Source organism: Anomaloglossus baeobatrachus, chromosome 5, assembly GCF_048569485.1.
Source record: "Anomaloglossus baeobatrachus isolate aAnoBae1 chromosome 5, aAnoBae1.hap1, whole genome shotgun sequence".
Classification (NCBI taxonomy): domain Eukaryota; kingdom Metazoa; phylum Chordata; class Amphibia; order Anura; family Aromobatidae; genus Anomaloglossus; species Anomaloglossus baeobatrachus.
Window position 1 is genome coordinate 17,844,349 of NC_134357.1, and position 23,002 is coordinate 17,867,350.

A 23,002-nucleotide genomic window follows, 5' to 3' on the forward strand; every position below is an offset into this window, starting at 1 on the left:
CACTATGTGTGCCTGGTATTGCGCACTCGGGCAGCACTATGTGTGCCTGGTATTGTGCACTCGGGCAGCACTATGTGTGCCTGGTATTGCGCACTCGGGCAGCACTATGTGTGCCTGGTATTGCGCACTCGGGCAGCACTATGTGTGCCTGGTATTGTGCACTCGGGCAGCACTGTGTGTGCCTGGTATTGTGCACTCGGGCAGCACTATGTGTGCCTGGTATTGTGCACTCGGGCAGCACTATGTGTGCCTGGTATTGTGCACTCGGGCAGCACTATGTGTGCCTGGTATTGTGCACTCGGGCAGCACTGTGTGTGCCTGGTATTGTGCACTCGGGCAGCACTATGTGTGCCTGGTATTGTGCACTCGGGCAGCACTATGTGTGTTGGGTATTGTGCACTCGGGCAGCACTATGTGTGCCTGATATTGTGCACTCGGGCAGCACCATGTGTACCTGGTATTGTGCACTCGGGCAGCACTATGTGTGCCTGTACTGCTGCTCCTCTGCGCTCAGTGCCGCCACGTGAACGGACCAAGCCGCAGTCCAGGCGCAGGAGCCCTCTCGGCCGACACTTACAGTAGAAAACCCCCTTAAATAAAGCTCCTTTGTTACCCCACTGCTCTGCACGTCACATCTGGCCACATTGAGACTTGTAGTTCTAGGATATCCGGCGCTGTATGAAATCTTGTGCACTGCGGGGGTCCGGTCCGAATGGGGGGCGTCCAATTCTCATCTGTGCATTTAGATCACGATCAGTCCACTTCACTTACTGGGCTATTCACTGCAGTTTTGATAAAGCACTTTTTTCTGCTGCAGATCTAGCAGAGCTCTGAATGCTGAGCCCTGTATAACCCCGCCCACACCACTGATTGACAGCTCTGTGTGTACACTGCATAGGCAGAAAGCTGCCAATCAGTGGTGGAGTAATACAGAGCTCATGATTATGAAGGACGGCGTTCTGGGAATTTGCCAAAATAAGATCAGTCATCAGCACACGCCCTGCTTCCTGATGGTTTCCATTTAACATCTTTTTTGCATATTAATAAAACTGAAAAATAATGTAAGCCGGCAGCCTGAATAATGAAGACCCCGGGGGCGGGGCGCAGCGACTCTGCTGAATAATGAAGACCCCGGGGGCGGGGCGCAGCGACTCTGCTGAATAATGAAGACCCCAGGGCGGGGCGCAGCGACTCTGCTGAATAATGAAGACCCCCGGGGCGGGGCGCAGCGACTCTGCTGAATGGGGAAGCAGCTTGTCCTGAAGATCAGGGCCGACGTTTCATCATCACTGATATTTCTGGCAGAAGTCGCTGTGCAATGATGCAGGGCACTGATGGCCGTCACACCTCACTCCATGCCTGTACATTACATAGAAGGCAAGAAACAAGAACAGCTGCAGTGTAAAGCATGGAGGATGAATAATGCAGCTCCTTGAGCCTTTGAAAAGACATGAGGAGGATTCAGACTCCAATAGATCATGCATGTGAGCTGCAGTCATTCATCGTAGCTGACCAGTAATAGAGCCATTGTAGAAAAGAACAGCTGCAGTGTAAAGCATGGGAGACATAGTGAGTAGCAGTTTGATCCTCCAAGGAACAGGAGGAGAGTTTTAGACTCTGAGACGATGCAGCCTCGCCGGTCACAGCTACAATGTAACATCCAGACATCAAAAGACAATGCCACTAAGCTGCAGTCATTGCACTTAGTGGTGCCCTAAAGGAGCAGTGCTGCAGTGTAAATCATAGCCAATCAAAAGAGCAACAGTAGATTCAGCCTTTTAATAAGACGGGAAGTGAATTTCAGGATTATCTGAGGCTCCTGATAGATGGAGTTTTGGGTCAAAGCCGTACATTGTTATAGAGAAGAGATACAGTGTAAAGCATGGGGGACAGAAAAAGCCGCAGTATCGCCCTCTAACCGGAGACTGGAGGAAGATTTCAGACTCCTACTACAATAGATAATGTAACTAAGTGGAACTCACTGGTGAAAGCTGTGATCCGATGGAGCAGAGCTGCAGTGTAAAGCATGGCAAACAGAATAGGAGACAACTTTAGGCTAGGTTCGCACACTGCGTCTTTTTGACGCTGCGTTTTTGTGCGTTTTTGGCCGCTAAAAACGCACCTGCGTCGAAAAAACGCATCAAAAAACACACACGTTTTTACCGCGATTTGGTGCGTTTTTGGCTGCGTTTTGCTGCGTTTTAGATCTCTGCGTTTTGCTGCGTTTTTCCAATGCATTGCATGGGGGGAAAACGCAGAAAAACGCAGGAAAGAACTGACATGTCCATTTTTTTTTTTTTAACTCAAAAACGCAGGTAAAAAAAGCAGATGTGTGCGGACAGCAAAAATGAAAACTCATAGACTTTGCTGGGGAAGCAAAGTCCTGCAGTTTTAAGGCCAAAAACGCACCCGAAAAACGCCGCGAAAAATGCACTGTGCGCACATAGCCTTGTACTGAGTGGACACATGAGGAGGATTCCAAACAGACTCACTACAATGCAACTAAGCTGGACACACTGGTCATGTGACCCACTGGAGAAGAGCTGCAGTGTAAAGCAGGGAGGGGATGGATAGAGCCACTGCTAGAGCCTCCACCTACACAGATGGCGGCAATCAGATGTCCTCATACCCAAATGAATAATGGAGCTAAGCTTGGATCACAGATCCTAGGGGAGCAGGGCTGCAGTGTAAAGCATGGGGGTTACAGTGCAGTTGCAGCCTCTGATGAGACACAGTCGTGTTTAGACTGCCGGAGATTAGAACAGACAGTGCAGCCAGGCTGAAGAACTAATGAGAACTAATGGAGTAGCGCTGCAGTGTAAAGCATGGGGGAGAGGTCATAGTGATGATTCACTGTCAGTCACACGAGTGCAGGTGATAGAGGAGGTAGAACCAGCCGTCGTCAGGTCAGCAGAAACGACCGATGCCAACAGCGGTGTGCTGGTCACTGCGGGGTTAATGGGCACTGTATGTGCCAGCTGTAAAGATGGCAGAGCATTGTGTGTATCTGGGTGGAGGTGACGGGGGCCGCACCCTAATAATTACACCGTGTGCTGGGACGACGACCGGAATATTTAATGTGTCTGCGGAGGAAAGAGGAGCGGACGGGAGAGCAGACGCCGCGACCGACAGGTAACGTCTACACCACAGCTGGGGGCCGCAGGGTGCGAGACCCCCGTGTATGGGGCGCGACTGGCACCGGATCTGGCACGTGTCACACTTTCCCTCTGCAGATGTGTGACTCATGAGCGACGTCGCTGCAGCCGGATCCACTCACTCCAGAGCGACCGGAGTAATGCAACTTTCCGAGAGACTTCAGGTCTCCGCTCCAGGATCTGAGTACGAGCCCCGACTCCCGCTCGCACCGCTGCAGCCTGTCACAATGTCTCCCTAAGGGCAAGCTCACACCGCTGCAGCCTGTCACAATGTGTCCCTAAGAGTACACTCACACCGCTGCAGCCTGTAACAATGTGTCCCTAAGAGTACACTCGCACCGCTGCAGCCTGTCACAATGGCTCCCTAAGGGCATGCTCACACCGCTGCAGCCTGTCACAATGTGTCCCTAAGAGTACACTCACACCGCTGCAGCCTGTAACAATGTGTCCCTAAGAGTACACTCGCACCGCTGCAGCCTGTCACAATGGCTCCCTAAGAGTACACTCGCACCGCTGCAGCCTGTCACAATGTGTCCCTAAGAGTACACTCACACCGCTGCAGCCTGTAACAATGTGTCCCTAAGAGTACACTCACACCACTGCAGCCTGTCACAATGTGTCCCTAAGAGTACACTCACACCGCTGCAGCCTGTCACAATGTGTCCCTAAGAGTACACTCGCACCGCTGCAGCCTGTCACAATGTGTCTCTAAGAGTACACTCGCACCGCTGCAGCCTGTCACAATGGCTCCCTAAGAGTACACTCACACCGCTGCAGCCTGTCACAATGTGTCCCTAAGAGTACACTCGCACCGCTGCAGCCTGTCACAATGTGTCCCTAAGAGTACACTCGCACCGCTGCAGCTTGTCACAATGTGTCCCTAAGAGTACACTCACACCACTGCAGCCTGTCACAATGTGTCCCTAAGAGTACACTCACACCGCTGCAGCCTGTCACAATGTGTCCCTAAGAGTACACTCACACCGCTGCAGCCTGTCACAATGTGTCCCTAAGAGTACACTCACACCGCTGCAGCCTGTCACAATGTGTCCCTAAGAGTACACTCACACCGCTGCAGCCTGTCACAATGTGTCCCTAAGAGTACACTCACACCGCTGCAGCCTGTCACAATGTGTCTCTAAGAGTACACTCGCACCGCTGCAGCCTGTCACAATGGCTCCCTAAGAGTACACTCACACCGCTGCAGCCTGTCACAATGTGTCCCTAAGAGTACACTCGCACCGCTGCAGCCTGTCACAATGTGTCCCTAAGAGTACACTCACACCGCTGCAGCCTGTCACAATGTGTCCCTAAGAGTACACTCACACCGCTGCAGCCTGTCACAATGTGTCCCTAAGAGTACACTCACACCGCTGCAGCCTGTCACAATGTGTCTCTAAGAGTACACTCGCACCGCTGCAGCCTGTCACAATGGCTCCCTAAGAGTACACTCACACCGCTGCAGCCTGTCACAATGTGTCCCTAAGAGTACACTCGCACCGCTGCAGCCTGTCACAATGTGTCCCTAAGAGTACACTCGCACCGCTGCAGCCTGTCACAATGTGTCCCTAAGAGTACACTCACACCGCTGCAGCCTGTCACAATGTGTCCCTAAGAGTACACTCACACCGCTGCAGCCTGTCACAATGTGTCCCTAAGAGTACACTCACACCGCTGCAGCCTGTCACAATGTGTCCCTAAGAGTACACTCACACCGCTGCAGCCTGTCACAATGTGTCCCTAAGAGTACACTCACACCGCTGCAGCCTGTCACAATGTGTCCCTAAGAGTACACTCACACCGCTGCAGCCTGTCACAATGTGTCCCTGAGAGTACACTCACACTGCTGCAGCCTATCACAATGTGTCCCTAAGAGTACACTCACACCGCTGCAGCCTATCAAAATGTGTCCCTAAGAGTACACACTCACCGCTGCAGCTTGTCACAATGTGTCCCTAAGAGTACACTCACACCTCTGCAGCCTGTCACAATGTGTCCCTAAGAGTACACTCACACTGCTGCAGCCTGTCACAATGTGTCCCTAAGAGTACACTCACACCGCTGCAGCCTGTCACAATGTGTCCCTAAGAGTACACTCACACCGCTGCAGCCTGTCACAATGTGTCCCTAAGAGTACACTCACACCGCTGCAGCCTGTCACAATGTGTCCCTAAGAGTACACTCACACTGCTGCAGCCTGTCACAATGTGTCCCTAAGAGTACACTCACACCGCTGCAGCCTGTCACAATGTGTCCCTAAGAGTACACTCACACCGCTGCAGCCTGTCACAATGTGTCCCTAAGAGTACACTCACACTGCTGCAGCCTATCACAATGTGTCCCTAAGAGTACACTCACACCGCTGCAGCCTATCAAAATGTGTCCCTAAGAGTACACACTCACCGCTGCAGCTTGTCACAATGTGTCCCTAAGAGTACACTCACACCACTGCAGCCTGTCACAATGTGTCCCTAAGAGTACACTCACACCGCTGCAGCCTGTCACAATGTGTCCCTAAGAGTACACTCACACCGCTGCAGCCTATCACAATGTGTCCCTAAGAGTACACTCACACCGCTGCAGCCTGTCACAATGTGTCCCTAAGAGTACACTCACACCGCTGCAGCCTATCACAATGTGTCCCTAAGAGTACACTCACACTGCTGCAGCCTATCACAATGTGTCCCTAAGAGTACACTCACACCGCTGCAGCCTATCAAAATGTGTCCCTAAGAGTACACACTCACCGCTGCAGCTTGTCACAATGTGTCCCTAAGAGTACACTCACACCACTGCAGCCTGTCACAATGTGTCCCTAAGAGTACACTCACACTGCTGCAGCCTAACACAATGTGTCCCTAAGAGTACACTCACACCGCTGCAGCCTATCAAAATGTGTCCCTAAGAGTACACACTCACCGCTGCAGCTGTCACAATGTGTCCCTAAGAGTACACTCACACCGCTGCAGCCTGTCACAATGTGTCCCTAAGAGTACACTCACACCGCTGCAGCCTGTCACAATGTGTCCCTAAGAGTACACTCACACCGCTGCAGCCTATCAAAATGTGTCCCTAAGAGTACACACTCACCGCTGCAGCTTGTCACAATGTGTCCCTAAGAGTACACTCACACCACTGCAGCCTGTCACAATGTGTCCCTAAGAGTACACTCACACTGCTGCAGCCTAACACAATGTGTCCCTAAGAGTACACTCACACCGCTGCAGCCTATCAAAATGTGTCCCTAAGAGTACACACTCACCGCTGCAGCTGTCACAATGTGTCCCTAAGAGTACACTCACACCGCTGCAGCCTGTCACAATGTGTCCCTAAGAGTACACTCACACCGCTGCAGCCTGTCACAATGTGTCCCTAAGAGTACACTCACACCGCTGCAGCCTGTCACAATGTGTCTCTAAGAGTACACTCACACCGCTGCAGCCTGTCACAATGTGTCCCTAAGAGTACACTCACACCGCTGCAGCCTGTCACAATGTGTCCCTAAGAGTACACTCACACTGCTGCAGCCTGTCACAATGTTTCCCTAAGGGTACGCTCACACCGCTGCAGCTGGTCACTATGTCTTCCTGTCAGACCATGTGCGCACTAGAAAGTGAATTTTTCTTAAGGAAAATCCGGACCCTCTTAAAGAATTCCGCACCTGCGGTAAAAAAAGTACCAAAAAAACAACAAAATCCACATGCGGTTTTGCCACGGATTTTGTGCGGATTTACCACGGATTTTCTGCAAGTTGATTCCCGCGGATTTTTACCATTATCTTTGGCAAAAACCACAGGTACCTGCGGAAAAGAAGGGACATGCTCATTCATTCCGCAGCGGAAATTCCGTGGGTATAAAAAAAATGCAGCGTGCGCACAGCATTTTTTTTATTCCCATAGGATTTGCTGGGGAATGACTGCAGAAATGTTACACACATTTTTTGCAGCAAAATCCGCAATAAATCCGCAGTGTGCGCACAGCGTCTTAGGCTAAGTTCACACGCCCAGTAATCATCCATTAGAAGAGATCCAGCTTTTTTCTCCATTTTGAAAAAAAATGGAAAACGGATCCGATAACTGATTGCTATTTATCCGTTTGTTTTTCTTGCATTTGTAAAGGATCCGTTTTTTACTTAGTGGATCCTTAGACTCCAATGTTAAAAAATGGATCCTGCAAAAATCAATTTTTTAAAAATAGACAAAGTTGTGTTTGCTGCTGGATCTGTTAGAACGGATGATTTCTGGACGTGTGAACGCAGCCCGAACACAACAGAAGTCAGAAAATGCAAGAGCACGTCCATTCACTGCCAGCAAGCAGAGCAGGACGAACCGGCTCCGTTCACACAGGACAAACAATCTGCTACAGATCGTGAGGAAATATTACATAAATTTCATCCACATGTTTGTAAATAAATCTGCAGCGTAAATTGACCGTTACTGACAATATTGAATCAGCAGAGTCTCAGCACTCACCTGACACTTTTCAGGATTTCATATGTGCAGTGGGATTTTGCCTCTCCAGACTCTGCGGCTTATCATCTAAGGCTGAGTTCACATGTCCAGTAATCTTCCCTTAGAACGGATCCATTGGCAAATAAGTTTTGCAAACACCGCTTTGTTGTCTGTTTTGTTTTTTGCCGGATCCATTTTTTTTTAACATTGGAGTCTAGACCGTGTGCAGAATTATTAGGCAAGTTATATTTTAGAGGATTTTTTTATTATTGATCCAACAACTATGTTCTCAATCACCCAAAAGACTCATAAATATCAAAGCTTAATATTTTGGCAGTTGGAGGGGTTTTTAGATTTGGCTATCTTAGGAGGATTCTGTTTGTGCAGGTAACTATTACTGTGCAGAATTATTAGGCAACTTAATAAAAACCAAATCTATTCCCATCTCACTTGTTTATTGTCACCAGGTAAACCAATATAACTGCACAAAATATAGAAATAAACATTTCTGACATGCAAAAACAACCCCAAAAAATGAGTGACCAATCTAGCCGCCTTTCTTTCTGATGACACTCAGCAGCCGACCATCCATAGATTCTGTCATTGCTTGATCTGTTTACGATCCACATTGCGTGCAGCAGCCACCACAGCCTCCAGACACTGCTCCCAGAGGTGGACTGTTTTCCCTCCCTGTAGATCTCACATTTTATGAGGGACCACAGGTTCTCTATGGGGTTCAGATCAGGGGCACAAGGGGGCCATGTCACTATTTTTTCATCTTTTAGACCTTTACTGGCCAGCCACGCTGTGGAGTAGTTGGATGCATGTGATGGAGCATTGTCCTGCAGGAAAATCATGTTTTTCTTGAACGATACCGACGTCTTCCTGTACCACTGCTTGAAGAAGTTGTCTTCCAGAAACTGGCAGTAGGTCTGGGAGTTGCGCTTCACTCCATCCTCAACCCGAAAAGGTCCCACAAGTTGATCTTTGCTGATCCCAGCCCATACCAGTGCCCACCTCCACCTTGCTGGCGTCTGAGTCGGAGTGGAGCTCTCTGCCCTTTACTGATCCAGCCTCTGGCCCATCCATCTGCCCATCAAGAGTCACTCTCATTTCATCAGTCCATGAAACCTGTGAAAAATCAGTCTTCAGATATTTCTTGGCCCAGTCTTGAGGTTTTATCTTATGTTTCTTGGTCAGAGGTGGTGGTTTTCAGCCTTCCTTACCTTGGCCTGTCCCTGAGTATGGCACACCTTGTGCTTTTTGATACTCCAGTAACGTTGCGGCTCTGAAATATGGCCAAACTGGTGGCAAATGGCATCTTGGCAGCTTCACGCTTGATTTTCCTCAATTCATGGGCAGTTATTTTGCGCCTTTTTTGCCCAGCACGCTTCTTGCGACCCTGTTGGCTATTTGCCATGAAACGCTTGATTGTTCGGTGATCACGCTTCAAAAGTTTGGCAATTTCAAGACTGCTGCATCCCTCTGCAAGACATCTCACAACTGTGGACTTTTCAGAGCCCGTCACATCTCTCTTCTGACCCATTTTGCCAAAGGAAAGGAAGTTGCCTAATAATTAAGCACCCCTTATATAGGGTGTTGTGTCATTACACCGCACCCCTCCTCATTACAGAGACGCACATCACCTGATTTACTTCATTGGTAGTTGGCTCTCAGCCTATACAGCTTGGAGTAGGACGACATGTATAAAAAGTATCATGGGAGCAAAATACTCATGTGCCTAATAATTCTGCACACAGTGTATGTAAAATGGATCCATTACCTGATTCCCATTGAGTCGTCCGTTTTTCTTTCATCTGTAAAGGATCTGTTTTGGGTTTTTTTCTTACTGGATCAGTTTTAAATGGAAGATAAATGATGAATCGGTTAACGGATCCATTCTCCATAGACTCCAATGTTAATAAAATGGATCCCGCAAAAATTAAGTTTTTCAAAACTGACAAAAAAGTTGTGTTTGCAGAAGTTGTTTCCGAGCGGATCTCTGCTGAATCCATTGTAACGGATGATTACTGGAAAGAGCGGCCCGACTATACCCAGGAGCCGTGTGTACATTTCTCTTATGCAGGGGACGCTGCTAGGGTCCTAACAGATCAGGGCCCCGAGCCCCAAATTACAGGTCTCTCCATACGACGCCCCGCCACTTTAAAAGAAGATCCACACATATGTAATTACAGTATACCACTGTTACTAACCTAAAACACCATACAAGCCCACTATTACCAAGATTACTACTATACAAGGCCACAATAATACCGCTATACAACGTCCACTACCATTACCAATACATATTATACAAGGACACAATAATGCCGCTATACAACGACCACTACCATTACCAATACATATTATACAAGGCCACAATAATACCGCTATACAACATCCACTACCATTACCACTATATATCATACAAGGCCACAATAATACTACTATACAACGTCCACTTCCATTACCACTACATATACAAGGGCACAATAATACCGCTATACAACGACCACTACCATTCCCACTATATGTTATACAAGGCCACAATAATACCCCTATACAACGTCCACTACCATTACCAGTACATATTATACAAGGCCACAATAATACCGCTATACAACGTCCACTACATATTATTATATGACCATTACTTCCACAAAACACACACATTACACAAAGTCCAATAATAACAGCATAGTCCGACCGCTAAATAATGACTGAAATGCACTAAACTGTTACTAAGTGATATTACCGCCATATGGTGAGCGTATAGTGGTGATCCCAGTCCTGCCGGTCATTCTACAGCACAGATATATACAGGGTAGTGATTACAGCTGATTCGTTCACTTTTGCCGTCTTTTCCATTTGGTCCGGTATGACAACCTCCAGCCAGGACTCGTCTGACTCCGCACATTTCCCTCCCCGTCCCCAGCTATTCCCGACCCGCACAGTCTCCCCATCCAGCCGGCTCAGCCAGCGGGGAACAGGGACCCCAGTACTTCAAATATTGTGTCATTACTATTATTACCCTCCTCCAATTCATGCTACAAAGACAGAGCCCCATAGACCGCAGTAAAGCCCCCACTGGGCTCCCCAGCAAGTAATCAGGCTGAACTGCTGCTTTGAAAGTTCTATCCCAAGTGTCCTCTTTCAGAAACAATGCGCCCCCCCCCCCCAAAAAAAAGCACCCCAATAAACCTAATATTGCACTTATTTAAAACAAATAATGACTTCAGCACTTCCATAGGCCCCCTATACACTGTATGATGGTCCCTACAGCTCCCTATACACTGTATGATGGTCCCTACAGCCCCCTATATACTTTATGATGGTCCCTACAGCTCCCTATACACAGTGTGATGGTCCCTACAGCTCCCTATACACTGTATGATGTCCCCAAAGCTCCCTATACACTGTATGATGGTCCCTACAGCTCCCTATACACTGTATGATGGTCCCTACAGCTCCCTATACACTGTATGATGGTCCCTACAGCTCCCTATACACTGTATGATGGTCCCTACAGCTCCCTATACACTGTATGATGGTCCCTACAGCTCCCTATACACTGTATGATGGTCCCTACAGCTCCCTATACACTGTATGATGGGCCCACAGCTCCCCTATACACTGTATGATGGTCCCTACAGCTCCCTATACACTGTATGATGGTCCCTACAGCTCCCTATACACTGTATGATTGTCCCTACAGCTCCCTATTTGCAGAGTGATGGTCCCTACAGCTCCCTATACACTGTATGATGGTCTGCACAGCTCCCTATACACTGTATGATGGTCCCTACAGCTCGCTATACACTGAACAATTTTAGAGGATTATTTTTATTATTGATCAACAACTATGTTCTCAATCACCCAAAAGACTCATAAATATCAAAGCTTAATATTTTTGGCAGTTGGAGGGGTTTTTAGATTTGGCTATCTTAGGAGGATTCTGTCTGTGCAGGTAACTATTACTGTGCAGAATTATTAGGCAACTTAATAAAAACCAAATCTATTCCCATCTCACTTGTTTATTGTCACCAGGTAAACCAATATAACTGCACAAAATATAGAAATAAACATTTCTGACATGCAAAAACAAAACCCAAAAAATGAGTGCCCAATATAGCCCCCTTTCTTTCTGATGACCCTCAGCAGCCGACCATCCATAGATCCTGTCATTGCTTGATCTGTTTACGATCCACATTGCATGCAGCAGCCACCACAGCCTCCAGACACTGCTCCCAGAGGTGGACTGTTTTCCCTCCCTGTAGATCTCACATTTTATGAGGGACCACAGGTTCTCTATGGGGTTCAGATCAGGGGCACAAGGGGGCCATGTCATTATTTTTCATCTTTTAGACCTTTACTGGCCAGCCACGCTGTGGAGTAGTTGGATGCATGTGATGGAGCATTGTCCTGCAGGAAAATCATGTGTTTCTTGAATGATACTGACTTCTTCCTGTACCACTGCTTGAAGAAGTTGTCTTCCAGAAACTGGCAGTAGGTCTGGGAGTTGAGCTTCCTCCATCCTCAACCCGAAAAGGTCCCACAAGTTGATCTTTGCTGATCCCAGCCCATACCAGTCCCCACCTCCACCTTGCTGGCGTCTGAGTCGGAGTGGAGCTCTCTGCCCTTTACTGATCCAGCCTCTGGCCCATCCATCTGCGCATCAAGAGTCACTCTCATCTCATCAGTCCATAAAACCTGTGAAGAATCAGTCTTCAGATATTTCTTGGCCCAGTCTTGAGGTTTTATCTTATGTTTCTTGTTCAGAGGTGTTGGTTTTTCAGCCTTCCTTACCTTGGCCTGTCCCTGAGTATGGCACACCTTGTGCTTTTTGATACTCCAGTAACGTTGCAGCTCTGAAATATGGACAAACTGGTGGCAAATGGCATCTTGGCAGCTTCACGCTTGATTTTCCTCAATTCATGGACAGTTATTTTGCGCCTTTTTTGCCCAGCACGCTTCTTGCGACCCTGTTGGCTATTTGCCATGAAACGCTTGATTGTTCGGTGATCACGCTTCAAAAGATTGGCAATTTCAAGACTGCTGCATCCCTCTGCAAGACATCTCACAATTTGGACTTTTCAGAGCCCGTCCAATCTCTCTTCTGACCCATTTTGCCAAAGGAAAGGAAGTTGCCTAATAATTAATCCCCCCTTATATAGGGTGTTGATGTCATTACACCGCACCCCTCCTCATTACAGAGAGGCACATCACCGGATTTACTTCATTGGTAGTTGGCTCTCGGCCTATACAGCGGACACTGTGTGTTGGTCCCTACAGCTCCCTATACACTGTATGTTGGACCCTACAGCTCCCTATACACTGTATGTTGGTCCCTACAGCTCCCTATATACTGTATGTTGGTCCCTACAGCTCCCTATACACTGTATGATGGTCCCTGCAGCTCCCTATACACTGTATGATGGTCCCTGCAGCTCCCTATACACTGTATGATGGTCTCTACAGCTCCCTATACACTGTATGATGGTCCCTACAGCTCCCTATACACTGTATGATGGTCCCTACAGCTCCCTATACACTGTATGTTGGTCCCTACAGCTCCCTATACACTGTATGTTGGTCCCTACAGCTCCCTATACACTGAATGATGGTCCCTACAGCTCCCTATAAACTGTATGATTGTCCCTACAGCTCCCTATATACAGAGTGATGGTCCCTACAGCCTCCTATATACAGTATGATGGTCCCTACAGCCTCCTATATACAGTATGATGGTCCCTACAGCCCCCTACATACAGAATGATGGTTCCTACAGCTCCATATATACAGAATGATGGACCCTACAGCTCCCTATATACAGTATAATGTTCCCTACAGCCCTATATACAGTATGATGGTCCCTACAGCTCCATATACACTGTGTGCAGAATTATTAGGCAAGTTGTATTTTAGAGGGTTTTATTTTTATTATTGATCAACAACTATGTTCTGAATAAACCCAAAAGACTCATAAATATCAAAGCTTAATATTTTTGGCAGTTGGAGGGGTTTTTTAGATTTGGCTATCTTAGGAGGATCTGTTTGTGCAGGTGACTATTATTGTGCAGAATTATTAGGCAACTTAATAAAAACCACATATATTTTCCTATCTCACTTGTTTATTGTCACCAGGTAAACCAATATAACTGCACAAAATATAGAAATAAACATTTCTGACATGCAAAAACAAAACCCAAAAAAATGAGTGCCCAATATAACCCCCTTTCTTTCTGATGACCCTCAGCAGCCGACCATCCATAGATTCTGTCATTGCTTGATCTGTTTACGATCCACATTGCGTGCAGCAGCCACCACAGCCTCCAGACACTGTTCCCAGAGGTGGACTGTTTTCCCTCCCTGTAGATCTCACATTTTATGAGGGACCACAGGTTCTCTATGGGGTTCAGATCAGGTGAACAAGGGGGCCATGTCATTATTTTTTCATCTTTTAGACCTTTACTGGCCAGCCATGCTGTGGAGTAGTTGGATGCATGTGATGGAGCATTGTCCTGCATGATAATCATGTTTTTCTTGAATGATACCGACTTCTCCCTGTACCACTGCTTGAAGAAGTTGTCTTCCAGAAACTGGCAGTAGGTCTGGGAGTTGAGCTTCACTCCATCCTCAACCCGAAAAGGTCCCACAAGTTGATCTTTGAGGATCCCAGCCCATACCAGTGCCCACCTCCACCTTGCTGGTGTCTGAGTCGGAGCTCTCTGCCCTTTACTGATCCAGCCTCTGGCCCATCCATCTGCCCATCAAGAGACTCTCATTTCATCAGTCCATAAAACCTGTGAAGAATCAGTCTTCAGATATTTCTTGGCCCAGTCTTGAGGTTTTATCTTCTGTTTCTTGGTCAGAGGTGGTGGTTTTCAGCCTTCCTTACCTTGGCCTGTCCCTGAGTATGGCACACCTTGTGCTTTTTGATACTCCAGTAACGTTGCAGCTCTGAAATATGGCCAAACTGGTGGCAAATGGCATCTTGGCAGCTTCACGCTTCATTTTCCTCAATTCATGGGTAGTTAATTTGCGCCTTTTTTGCCCAACACGCTTCTTGCGACCCTGTTGGCTATTTGCATGAAACGCTTGATTGTTCGGTGATCACGCTTCATAATTTCAAGTCTGCTGCATCCCTCTGCAAGACATTTCACAGACTGTGGACTTTTCAGAGCCCGTCAAATCTCTCTTCTGACCCATTTTGCCAAAGGAAAGGAAGTTGCCTAATAATGAAGCCCCCCTTATATAGGGTGTTGATGTCATTACACCGAACCCCTCCTCATTACAGAGATACACATCACCGGATTTACTTAATTGGTAGTTGGCTCTCAGCCTATACAGCTTGGAGTAGGACGACATGTATAACAAGTATCATGTGATCACAATACTCATTTGCCTAATAATTCTGCACATGGTGTACAGAATGGTGATCTGTACAGCTCCCTATATACAGTATAATGGTGCCTACAGCCCTATATATAGTATGATGGTCCCTACAACTCCCTATATACCCTATGATGGTCCCTACAGCTCCCTATATACAGAATGATGGTCCCTACAGCCTCCTATATACAGTATGATGGTCCCTACAGCCTCCTATATACAGTATGATGGTCCCTACAGCCTCCTATATACAGTATGATGATCCCTACAGATCCCTATATACAGTATGATGATCCCTACAGCTCCCTATATACAGTATGATGGTCCCTACAGCTCCCTATATACAGTATGATGATCCCTACAGCTCCCTATATACAGTATGATCCCTACAGCTCCCTATATACAGTATGATGACCCTTCAGCCTCCTATATACAGTATGATGACCCTTCAACCTCCTATATACTTCATTATGGCCCTCACTTCTCCCTGTATAGTATGACGGCCCCCACAACCTCTTGTATACTTTATTATGTCCCCCGCTAATTGATAATATGAAAAACAATAAAGATTATACTCGCCTAACCCTGATCCCGGCACGGCAGCCTCTCTCCGCTCTTTGATGGCGGCCTGCAGAGGTGGCGCGATACAATGATGTCCCCGCGCTGCCCTCGTGGGCACGCTGGCGTCTCGTAAGTCGCAGGCCTGTAGGGATCTGCATCTTAGGAGCTTGTGTCTCTGTTCTATCACAAGACTGAACGGTGTCGGTGTGAATGCTGCGGTCGCAGGCATCTATTGCACACGGCAACTTTCTCAGGCGAGTCGGCTTCGAAACCTAACTAAAAAAAAAATGCTTAAAGAATATTTAGAAGAATATACACACTGCAAGACTATATGCACCGCCATTATCTTTACAGCTCCTCGGGTTTTGAAGGACGTGAAGCTTCTGATAGAAATGACCGTCTCCTCTTCTGGCCGCTCACTATGTTATATGTAATGTCAAAAAATGAATTAAAAAAGCCAATGACAAAACGGTCTAAGTCTATGGGGACCAGAATCCAGCGATATGGGGATGGGAACAAGTGCGCTGTACTTACCGAATCTCCGTCACAGCTGTGCACTGCTCCCACGGCCTCTCCTTCACTTCCTGGGCCGCTCATTATTGCTCATTCATATGCACTGCTTTCCCCGCCCACTGACCATCTTGGCATCTGTGATTGGTTGCAGTCAGCTGCGCCCCCACCAGCCTGTGTGACAGCGTCTCACTGCAGCCAATCACAGGCACGGTCTGCGAGTCAGTATCGTGGTATAAAATAAATAAAACAGTTGTCATAGGGTCCCCCCATATTATGATGCCCAGCACAGATAAAGCCCATGTCTACAGGCTGCAGCCCCCAGCTGTGTTCTTATCTTGACTGTGTATCAAATTAAGAGGAGCCACATGCGTTTTTTTTAAATTATTTAAATAAATTATTTTAAAAAACAGCGTGCAGTCCCCTCAGTTTTGATACCCACTCAAGATAAAACCCGACAGCTGGAGGCTGGTATTCTCAGACTGGGGAGGCCCATGGTTATTGGGCCACCACCCAGCCTAAAAATAGCAGCCTGCAACTGCCCAGGATTGTCACATCCATTAAATGTGACAAGCCCGGCGCTTTACCCGGCTCTTCCCGATTGCCCTGGTGTGGTGGCAATCTGGGTAATATAAGAAGTTAATAGCAACCCACATCTGCCACTAAGCCCTAGATTAGTAATGGTAGGTGTCTATGAGACCCCCAGTACAGGGGAAATTAGGTATTACTTGGTTTTCCTTGCAATTAATGGCTTCTCCATGAAGTGCTAAGTGCTGCAGAATGATAGATGCACCTTAGCCCTACTCTGTCATTTCATGACGGGTATGTGAACCCAGAGTTTTTGGATCAAAAACGGAGCAGAAAGGCTGTGTGCACACGGTGCATTTTTGCCGTGTTTGTTCTTGCAGATTTTCACAAATTTGCAATGATATCCCGGTGCCAGTAAAGTCTATGAAAATCCTGAAGTGCTGCGCACACGTCCACGATTTTTTTCTTAGATTTTGTTGCAGAAACTGCAGCTTTTTTTCCTGCGTTTTCACCTTGAAAGCAAAAAAAAGACGCATAAAAAACACAGCAAAATGCACATTTTTTCTGCATTTTTTTTCTGCCAGAACGTGCAGATTCGGTTGCAGATTGCAACGTGTGCACAAAGCCAAACTCTCCAAATCCTCCGAAAATCTCAAATCTAAACACAAATTTGTTGTTTCCCAAAATAAAAATTAAGAAAAAAAACAAAAATATGACGTCTTTTTCAGGCGAGTTTCAGGAAGACCTCCAGCTTTTTCCTGAAGCGGTTTTGCCTAGGAAAAGACGTTGTGTGCACATAGCCTAAGGCTGGACACCGGGGGCACAGGCAGCCCTGACTCTGCGCTGCGGAGGACAGACATGGCAGCAGGGAGGCACAGGACGTATGCGGTCTCCAGGCCTCCATGGCCGCCACGTTCAGGTGCAGCCCAGACCTGCCTTTGTCTGCAGCCTCTCCCTTCCTGGAGCCGGACCAAGAAGCTGACATTTTCTGTGTAAGTGGCAGTTAGGAAGCGCAGGGTGTAGTGCGGCTTCCTGCAGCTGTGCGGGCGGCAGACAAGATTAACGCTCTAGTTCCGTACAAGCAGCTCCGAAAGCCGCCATTCCAATAATGAGTAGATGGAGGGGAGAGAATGTGATATCCCCAGACGTGTTTATAATAAGATATAGATCCACAGCAATGATAACACTACATGTCCCAGCAAATAATACCGCCCTGCTACTCCAGAAACCACCGGACTACAGCCGAGCACTATACACCGAGGGGAGCAGGATGGCGGCCAAATAAATACTAGAAGCAAACATGGACGTCCATAGAAAAGACACACCAAAACCAAGGGCGTCTGACTGACAGATCAAACACTGTCACTGGGGGTACAGGATAATGACACTGACACTGGGGGTACGGGATAATGACACTGACACTGGGGGTACGGGATAATGACACTGACACTGGGGGTACGGGATAATGACACTGACACTGGAGGTACAGGATAATGACACTGTCACTGGGGGTACAGGATAATGACACTGACACTGGGGGTACAGGATAATGACACTGACACTGGGGGTACAGGATAATGACACTGACACTGGGGGTACAGGATAATGACACTGGGGGTACAGGATAATGACACTGGGGGCACAGGATAATGACACTGGGGGTACAGGATAATGACACTGACACTGGGGGTACAGGATAATGACACTGACACTGGGGGTACAGGATAATGACACTGACACTGGGGGTGCAAGATAATGACACTGACACTGGGGTACAGGATAATGACACTGACACTGGGGGTGCAGGATAATGACACTGACACTGGGGGTACAGGATAATGACACTGACACTGGGGGTACAGGATAATGACACTGGGGGTACAGGATAATGACACTGGGGGTACAGGATAATGACACTGATACTGGGGGTACAGGATAATGACACTGACACTGGGGGTACAGGATAATGACACTGGAGGTACAGGATAATGACACTGGGGGTAGAGGATAATGACGCTGACACTGGGGTACAGGATAATGACACTGACACTGGGGTACAGGATAATGACACTGACACTGGGGGTACAGGATAATGACACTGACACTGGGGGTGCAGGATAATGACACTGACACTGGGGATACAGGATAATGACACTGACACTGGGGGTACAGGATAATGACACTGACACTGGGGGTACAGGATAATGACACTGACACTGGGGTACAGGATAATGACACTGACACTGGGGGTGCAGGATAATGACACTGACACTGGGGGTACAGGATAATGACACTGACACTGGGGGTACAGGATAATGACACTGGGGGTACAGGATAATGACACTGGGGGTACAGGATAATGACACTGATACTGGGGGTACAGGATAATGACACTGACACTGGGGGTACAGGATAATGACACTGACACTGGGGGTACAGGATAATGACACTGACACTGGGGGTACAGGATAATGACACTGGGGGGTACAGGATAATGACACTGGAGGTACAGGATAATGACACTGACACTGGGGGTACAGGATAATGACACTGACACTGGGGGTACAGGATAATGACACTGACACTGGGGGTACAGGTTAATGACACTGACACTGGGGGTACAGGATAATGACACTGGGGGTACAGGATAATGACACTGGGGGTACAGGATAATGACACTGACACTGGGGGTACAGGATAATGACACTGACACTGGGGGTACAGGATAATGACACTGGGGGTACAGGATAATGACACTGACACTGGGGGTACAGGATAATGACACTGACACTGGGGATACAGAATGATGACACTGGGGGTACAGGATAATGACACTGGGGGTACAGGATAATGACACTGACACTGGGGGTACAGGATAATGACACTGACACTGGGGGTAGAGGATAATGACACTGGGGGTGCAGGATAATGACACTGGGGGTACAGGATACTGATACTGGGGGTACGGGATGCTGACACTGGGGGTGCAGGATAATGACACTTGGGGTGCAGGATAATGACACTGGGGGTACAGGATAATGACACTGGGCGTACAGGATAATGACACTGGGGGTACAGGATAATGACACTGACACTGGGGGTACAGGATAATGACACTGACACTGGGGGTACAGGATAATGACACTGACACTGGGGATACAGAATGATGACATTGGGGGTACAGGCTACTGACACTGGGGGTACGGGAATCTGACACTGACACTGGGGGTACAGGATAATGACACTGACACTGGGGGTGCAGGATAATGACACTGGGGGTACAGGATACTGACACTGGGGGTGCAGGATAATGACACTGACACTGGGGGTACAGGATAATGACGCTGACATTGGGGGTACAGGATAATGACGCTGACACTGGGGGTACGGGATGATGACACTGACACTGGGGGTACAGGATAATGACACTGACACTGGGGGTGCAGGATAATGACACTGACACTGGGGGTGCAGGATAATGACACTGACACTGGGGGTGCAGGATAATGACACTGACACTGGGGGTGCAGGATAATGACACTGACACTGGGGGTGCAGGATAATGACACTAACACTGGGGGTGCAGGATAATGACACTGGGGGTACAGGATAATGACACTGACACTGGGGGTACGGGATAATGACACTGATACTGGGGGTGCAGGATAATGACACTGACACTGGGGGTACAGGATAATGACACTGACACTGGGGTACAGGATAATGACGCTGACACTGGGGGTACAGGATAAGACACTGACACTGGGGCTACAGGATGAGGAATTGCTGACACTGGGGGTGCAGGATAATGACGCTGACACTGGGGGTACAGGATAATGACACTGACACTGGGGGTACAGGATAATGACACTGACACTGGGGGTACAGGATAATGACGCTGACACTGGGGGTACAGGATAATGACACTGACACTGGGGGTGCAGGATAATGACACTGACACTGGGGGGTACAGGATAATGACACTGACACTGGGGGGTACAGGATAATGACTCTGACACTGGGGGTACAGGATAATGACACTGGGGGTACAGGATAATGACACTGACACTGGGGGTACAGGATAATGACACTGACACTGGGGGTACAGGATAATGACGCTGACACTGGGGGTACAGGATAATGACGCTGACACTGGGGATACAGGATAATGACGCTGACACTGGGGGTGCAGGATAATGACACTGACACTGGGGGTGCAGGATAATGACGCTCACACTGGGAGTACAGGATAATGACACTGACACTGGGGGTACAGGATATTGACACTGGGGGTACAGGATAATGACACTGACACTGGGGGTACAGGATAATGACACTGACACTGGGGGTACAGGATAATGACACTGACACTGGGGGTACAGGATAATGACGCTGACACTGGGGGTACAGGATAATGACGCTGACACTGGGGGTACAGGATAATGACGCTGACACTGGGGGTACAGGATAATGACACTGGGGGTAGAGGATAATGACGCTGACACTGGGGTTACAGGATAATGACACTGGGGGTACGGGATGAGAACTTGCTGACACTCTGGGTGCAGGACAATATATAACACTTTTCTCTTTCTCTTTAGGAGCACGATGCAGGCCGGGATCTTTAAGGTGTGTCTGGTGGTGGTGACCGCAATTGTGAATCATCCGCTCCTCTTCCCAAATAACAACACCTTTCCTGCTAATGACGACCTCATCATGGAGAAATTACGGCAAAGAGAAGAAAACTTAAAGAAACAACAATTGGAACTCGAGCAGCTTTTATTCCGTCCTGAGGAACCAGAGGAGGAAAACGCCTCGAAAGAAAGTGAGACCGAAGGTGGATCCCGGTGGGACCTGTGGAGTACACTGTCTATGGTCATATTTCTCTTGATTGAAGTATGGCGGCAAGACTTTAAGGACAACAACTCCCAGGAGCAAAGCAAAGAGGAGGATTACCCAGTGTTCATAGGAAATAATTGCCATGGAGTCTCACTGCCCAACAAGCCGATGTTGACCATCTTTCATGACCAATACATCCGAGCCACCACCCATGATGCAGTGAGAAGCAGGGAGTTTGTGGAAGGTTTTGCAGATGACCTACTAGAGGCGTTAAGAAGTGTGTGCAACCGAGATACCGACATGGAGGTAGAAGACAGCATCTGCATTGGTAGTATGTACGAAAACTGGAGGGTGAACAAGCCATTGATGTGCGACCTACTAGTACCCTTCGCCCCTCCAGAACCCTATCACTTTAGGTGCCAGCCATGGGTCTCTGATTCATCCATTGGTCCGGACAAACAAAATCATGGAACGATTCTGGTCCTTAGCCCAGATGATGAAACTTCCAGCTGTGTATGCGACAAGAAAAGGCTCGGAGAAGATATGTTATGTCTTCTTCACCATCCCACCAGCAATCAAAAAGTAAACAAGGATATAAATTTGTTGTGTCTCAGAAACACCAACTATCTAGACATTGACCAGGTCATGAAATGGTTCCAGACATCTGTGACCAAAGCATGGAGCAAAATTTCCCACAAGTACGAGTTTGAGCTGACCTTCAGCCACTTGGACTCTCCAGGAGCTTTGAGAGTCAAGTTCAAGTCTGGAAAAGTCATCAGCTTCAACATCACCCCAGTAGTTCAGTATGAGGACACAGACCTGTATTTTATTTCCCATTTTCCCAGCACGCCACGTGAAGTCTCCTCCGGCATTTACTGGATGTTGTCCTTCGCGGTCTACGAGAGAAGGTTCCTCAAGGACTTTGCCAAAAGGCTTCCAGATAATTCGTGCCACCTCAGCTGCCTACAAATAATGACTTTTCTCCATTCCAAGCAGTGTCACATAACTGGGCCAAGCGGCCTCACCACGTACCACCTAAAGACAGTCCTCATGCATCTTCTGCTTAGTCGACCCCATTCTGGTTGGGGCAGTATCTTCTTAGAGGACAGATTACGGGATATGTTCAAGAGTTTGGAGAAAAGTCTCCTGGAGAAGAAGCTCTACCACTTCATGGTTGGCAATGTCAAGCTTCCAGACACCGTGAACCTCCCTGAACACTTTCGAGAAGCAGAACCTGTTAACCTTTTCCGCTCCTTTGTTCTGAACCGGGACCTTTATCAGAAAACTCTCTCCATGTTTTATGAGATGTTGAAGAACGCGACTGTTGTCATTAACGAGTACAGCCTCCACCTGCCCAATGGTACCACCAGCAAACCTTCCCATTAACCACAACTTTCAGCCTCAACCACAACAGTGTTTTCTATTCCCTCTGGGGACGGGTTCATGTCCACAATGACTATTTTATAAAAAGAATTCCATTTTCTACAAACACCCCGATTCAAGAAGATCGGCCATTGTTTACCGTAATGTTTTGGGGTTTTTTTAATAAACAGTTGTCATTCTGGA

General features: G+C 47.9%; 1 protein-coding gene across 3 annotated transcripts in view; it reads left to right on the forward strand.

Moving 5' to 3' along the window:
* The window catches only part of ITPRIP (inositol 1,4,5-trisphosphate receptor interacting protein), a 56,188-nt gene extending 33,186 nt beyond the window's left edge, over nt 1–23,002 (forward strand). For 2 of the 3 annotated variants that reach the window (XM_075348237.1, XM_075348238.1), the window contains one exon: nt 21,199–23,002. In XM_075348237.1, coding sequence (XP_075204352.1) covers nt 21,199–22,822 — 1,624 coding nt within the window. In that variant the 3' untranslated portion in view covers nt 22,823–23,002. Of the gene's footprint in view, nt 1–3,061; nt 3,133–21,198 lie in introns of those variants that run through there. The other variant, XM_075348239.1, reaches the window with a different exon arrangement.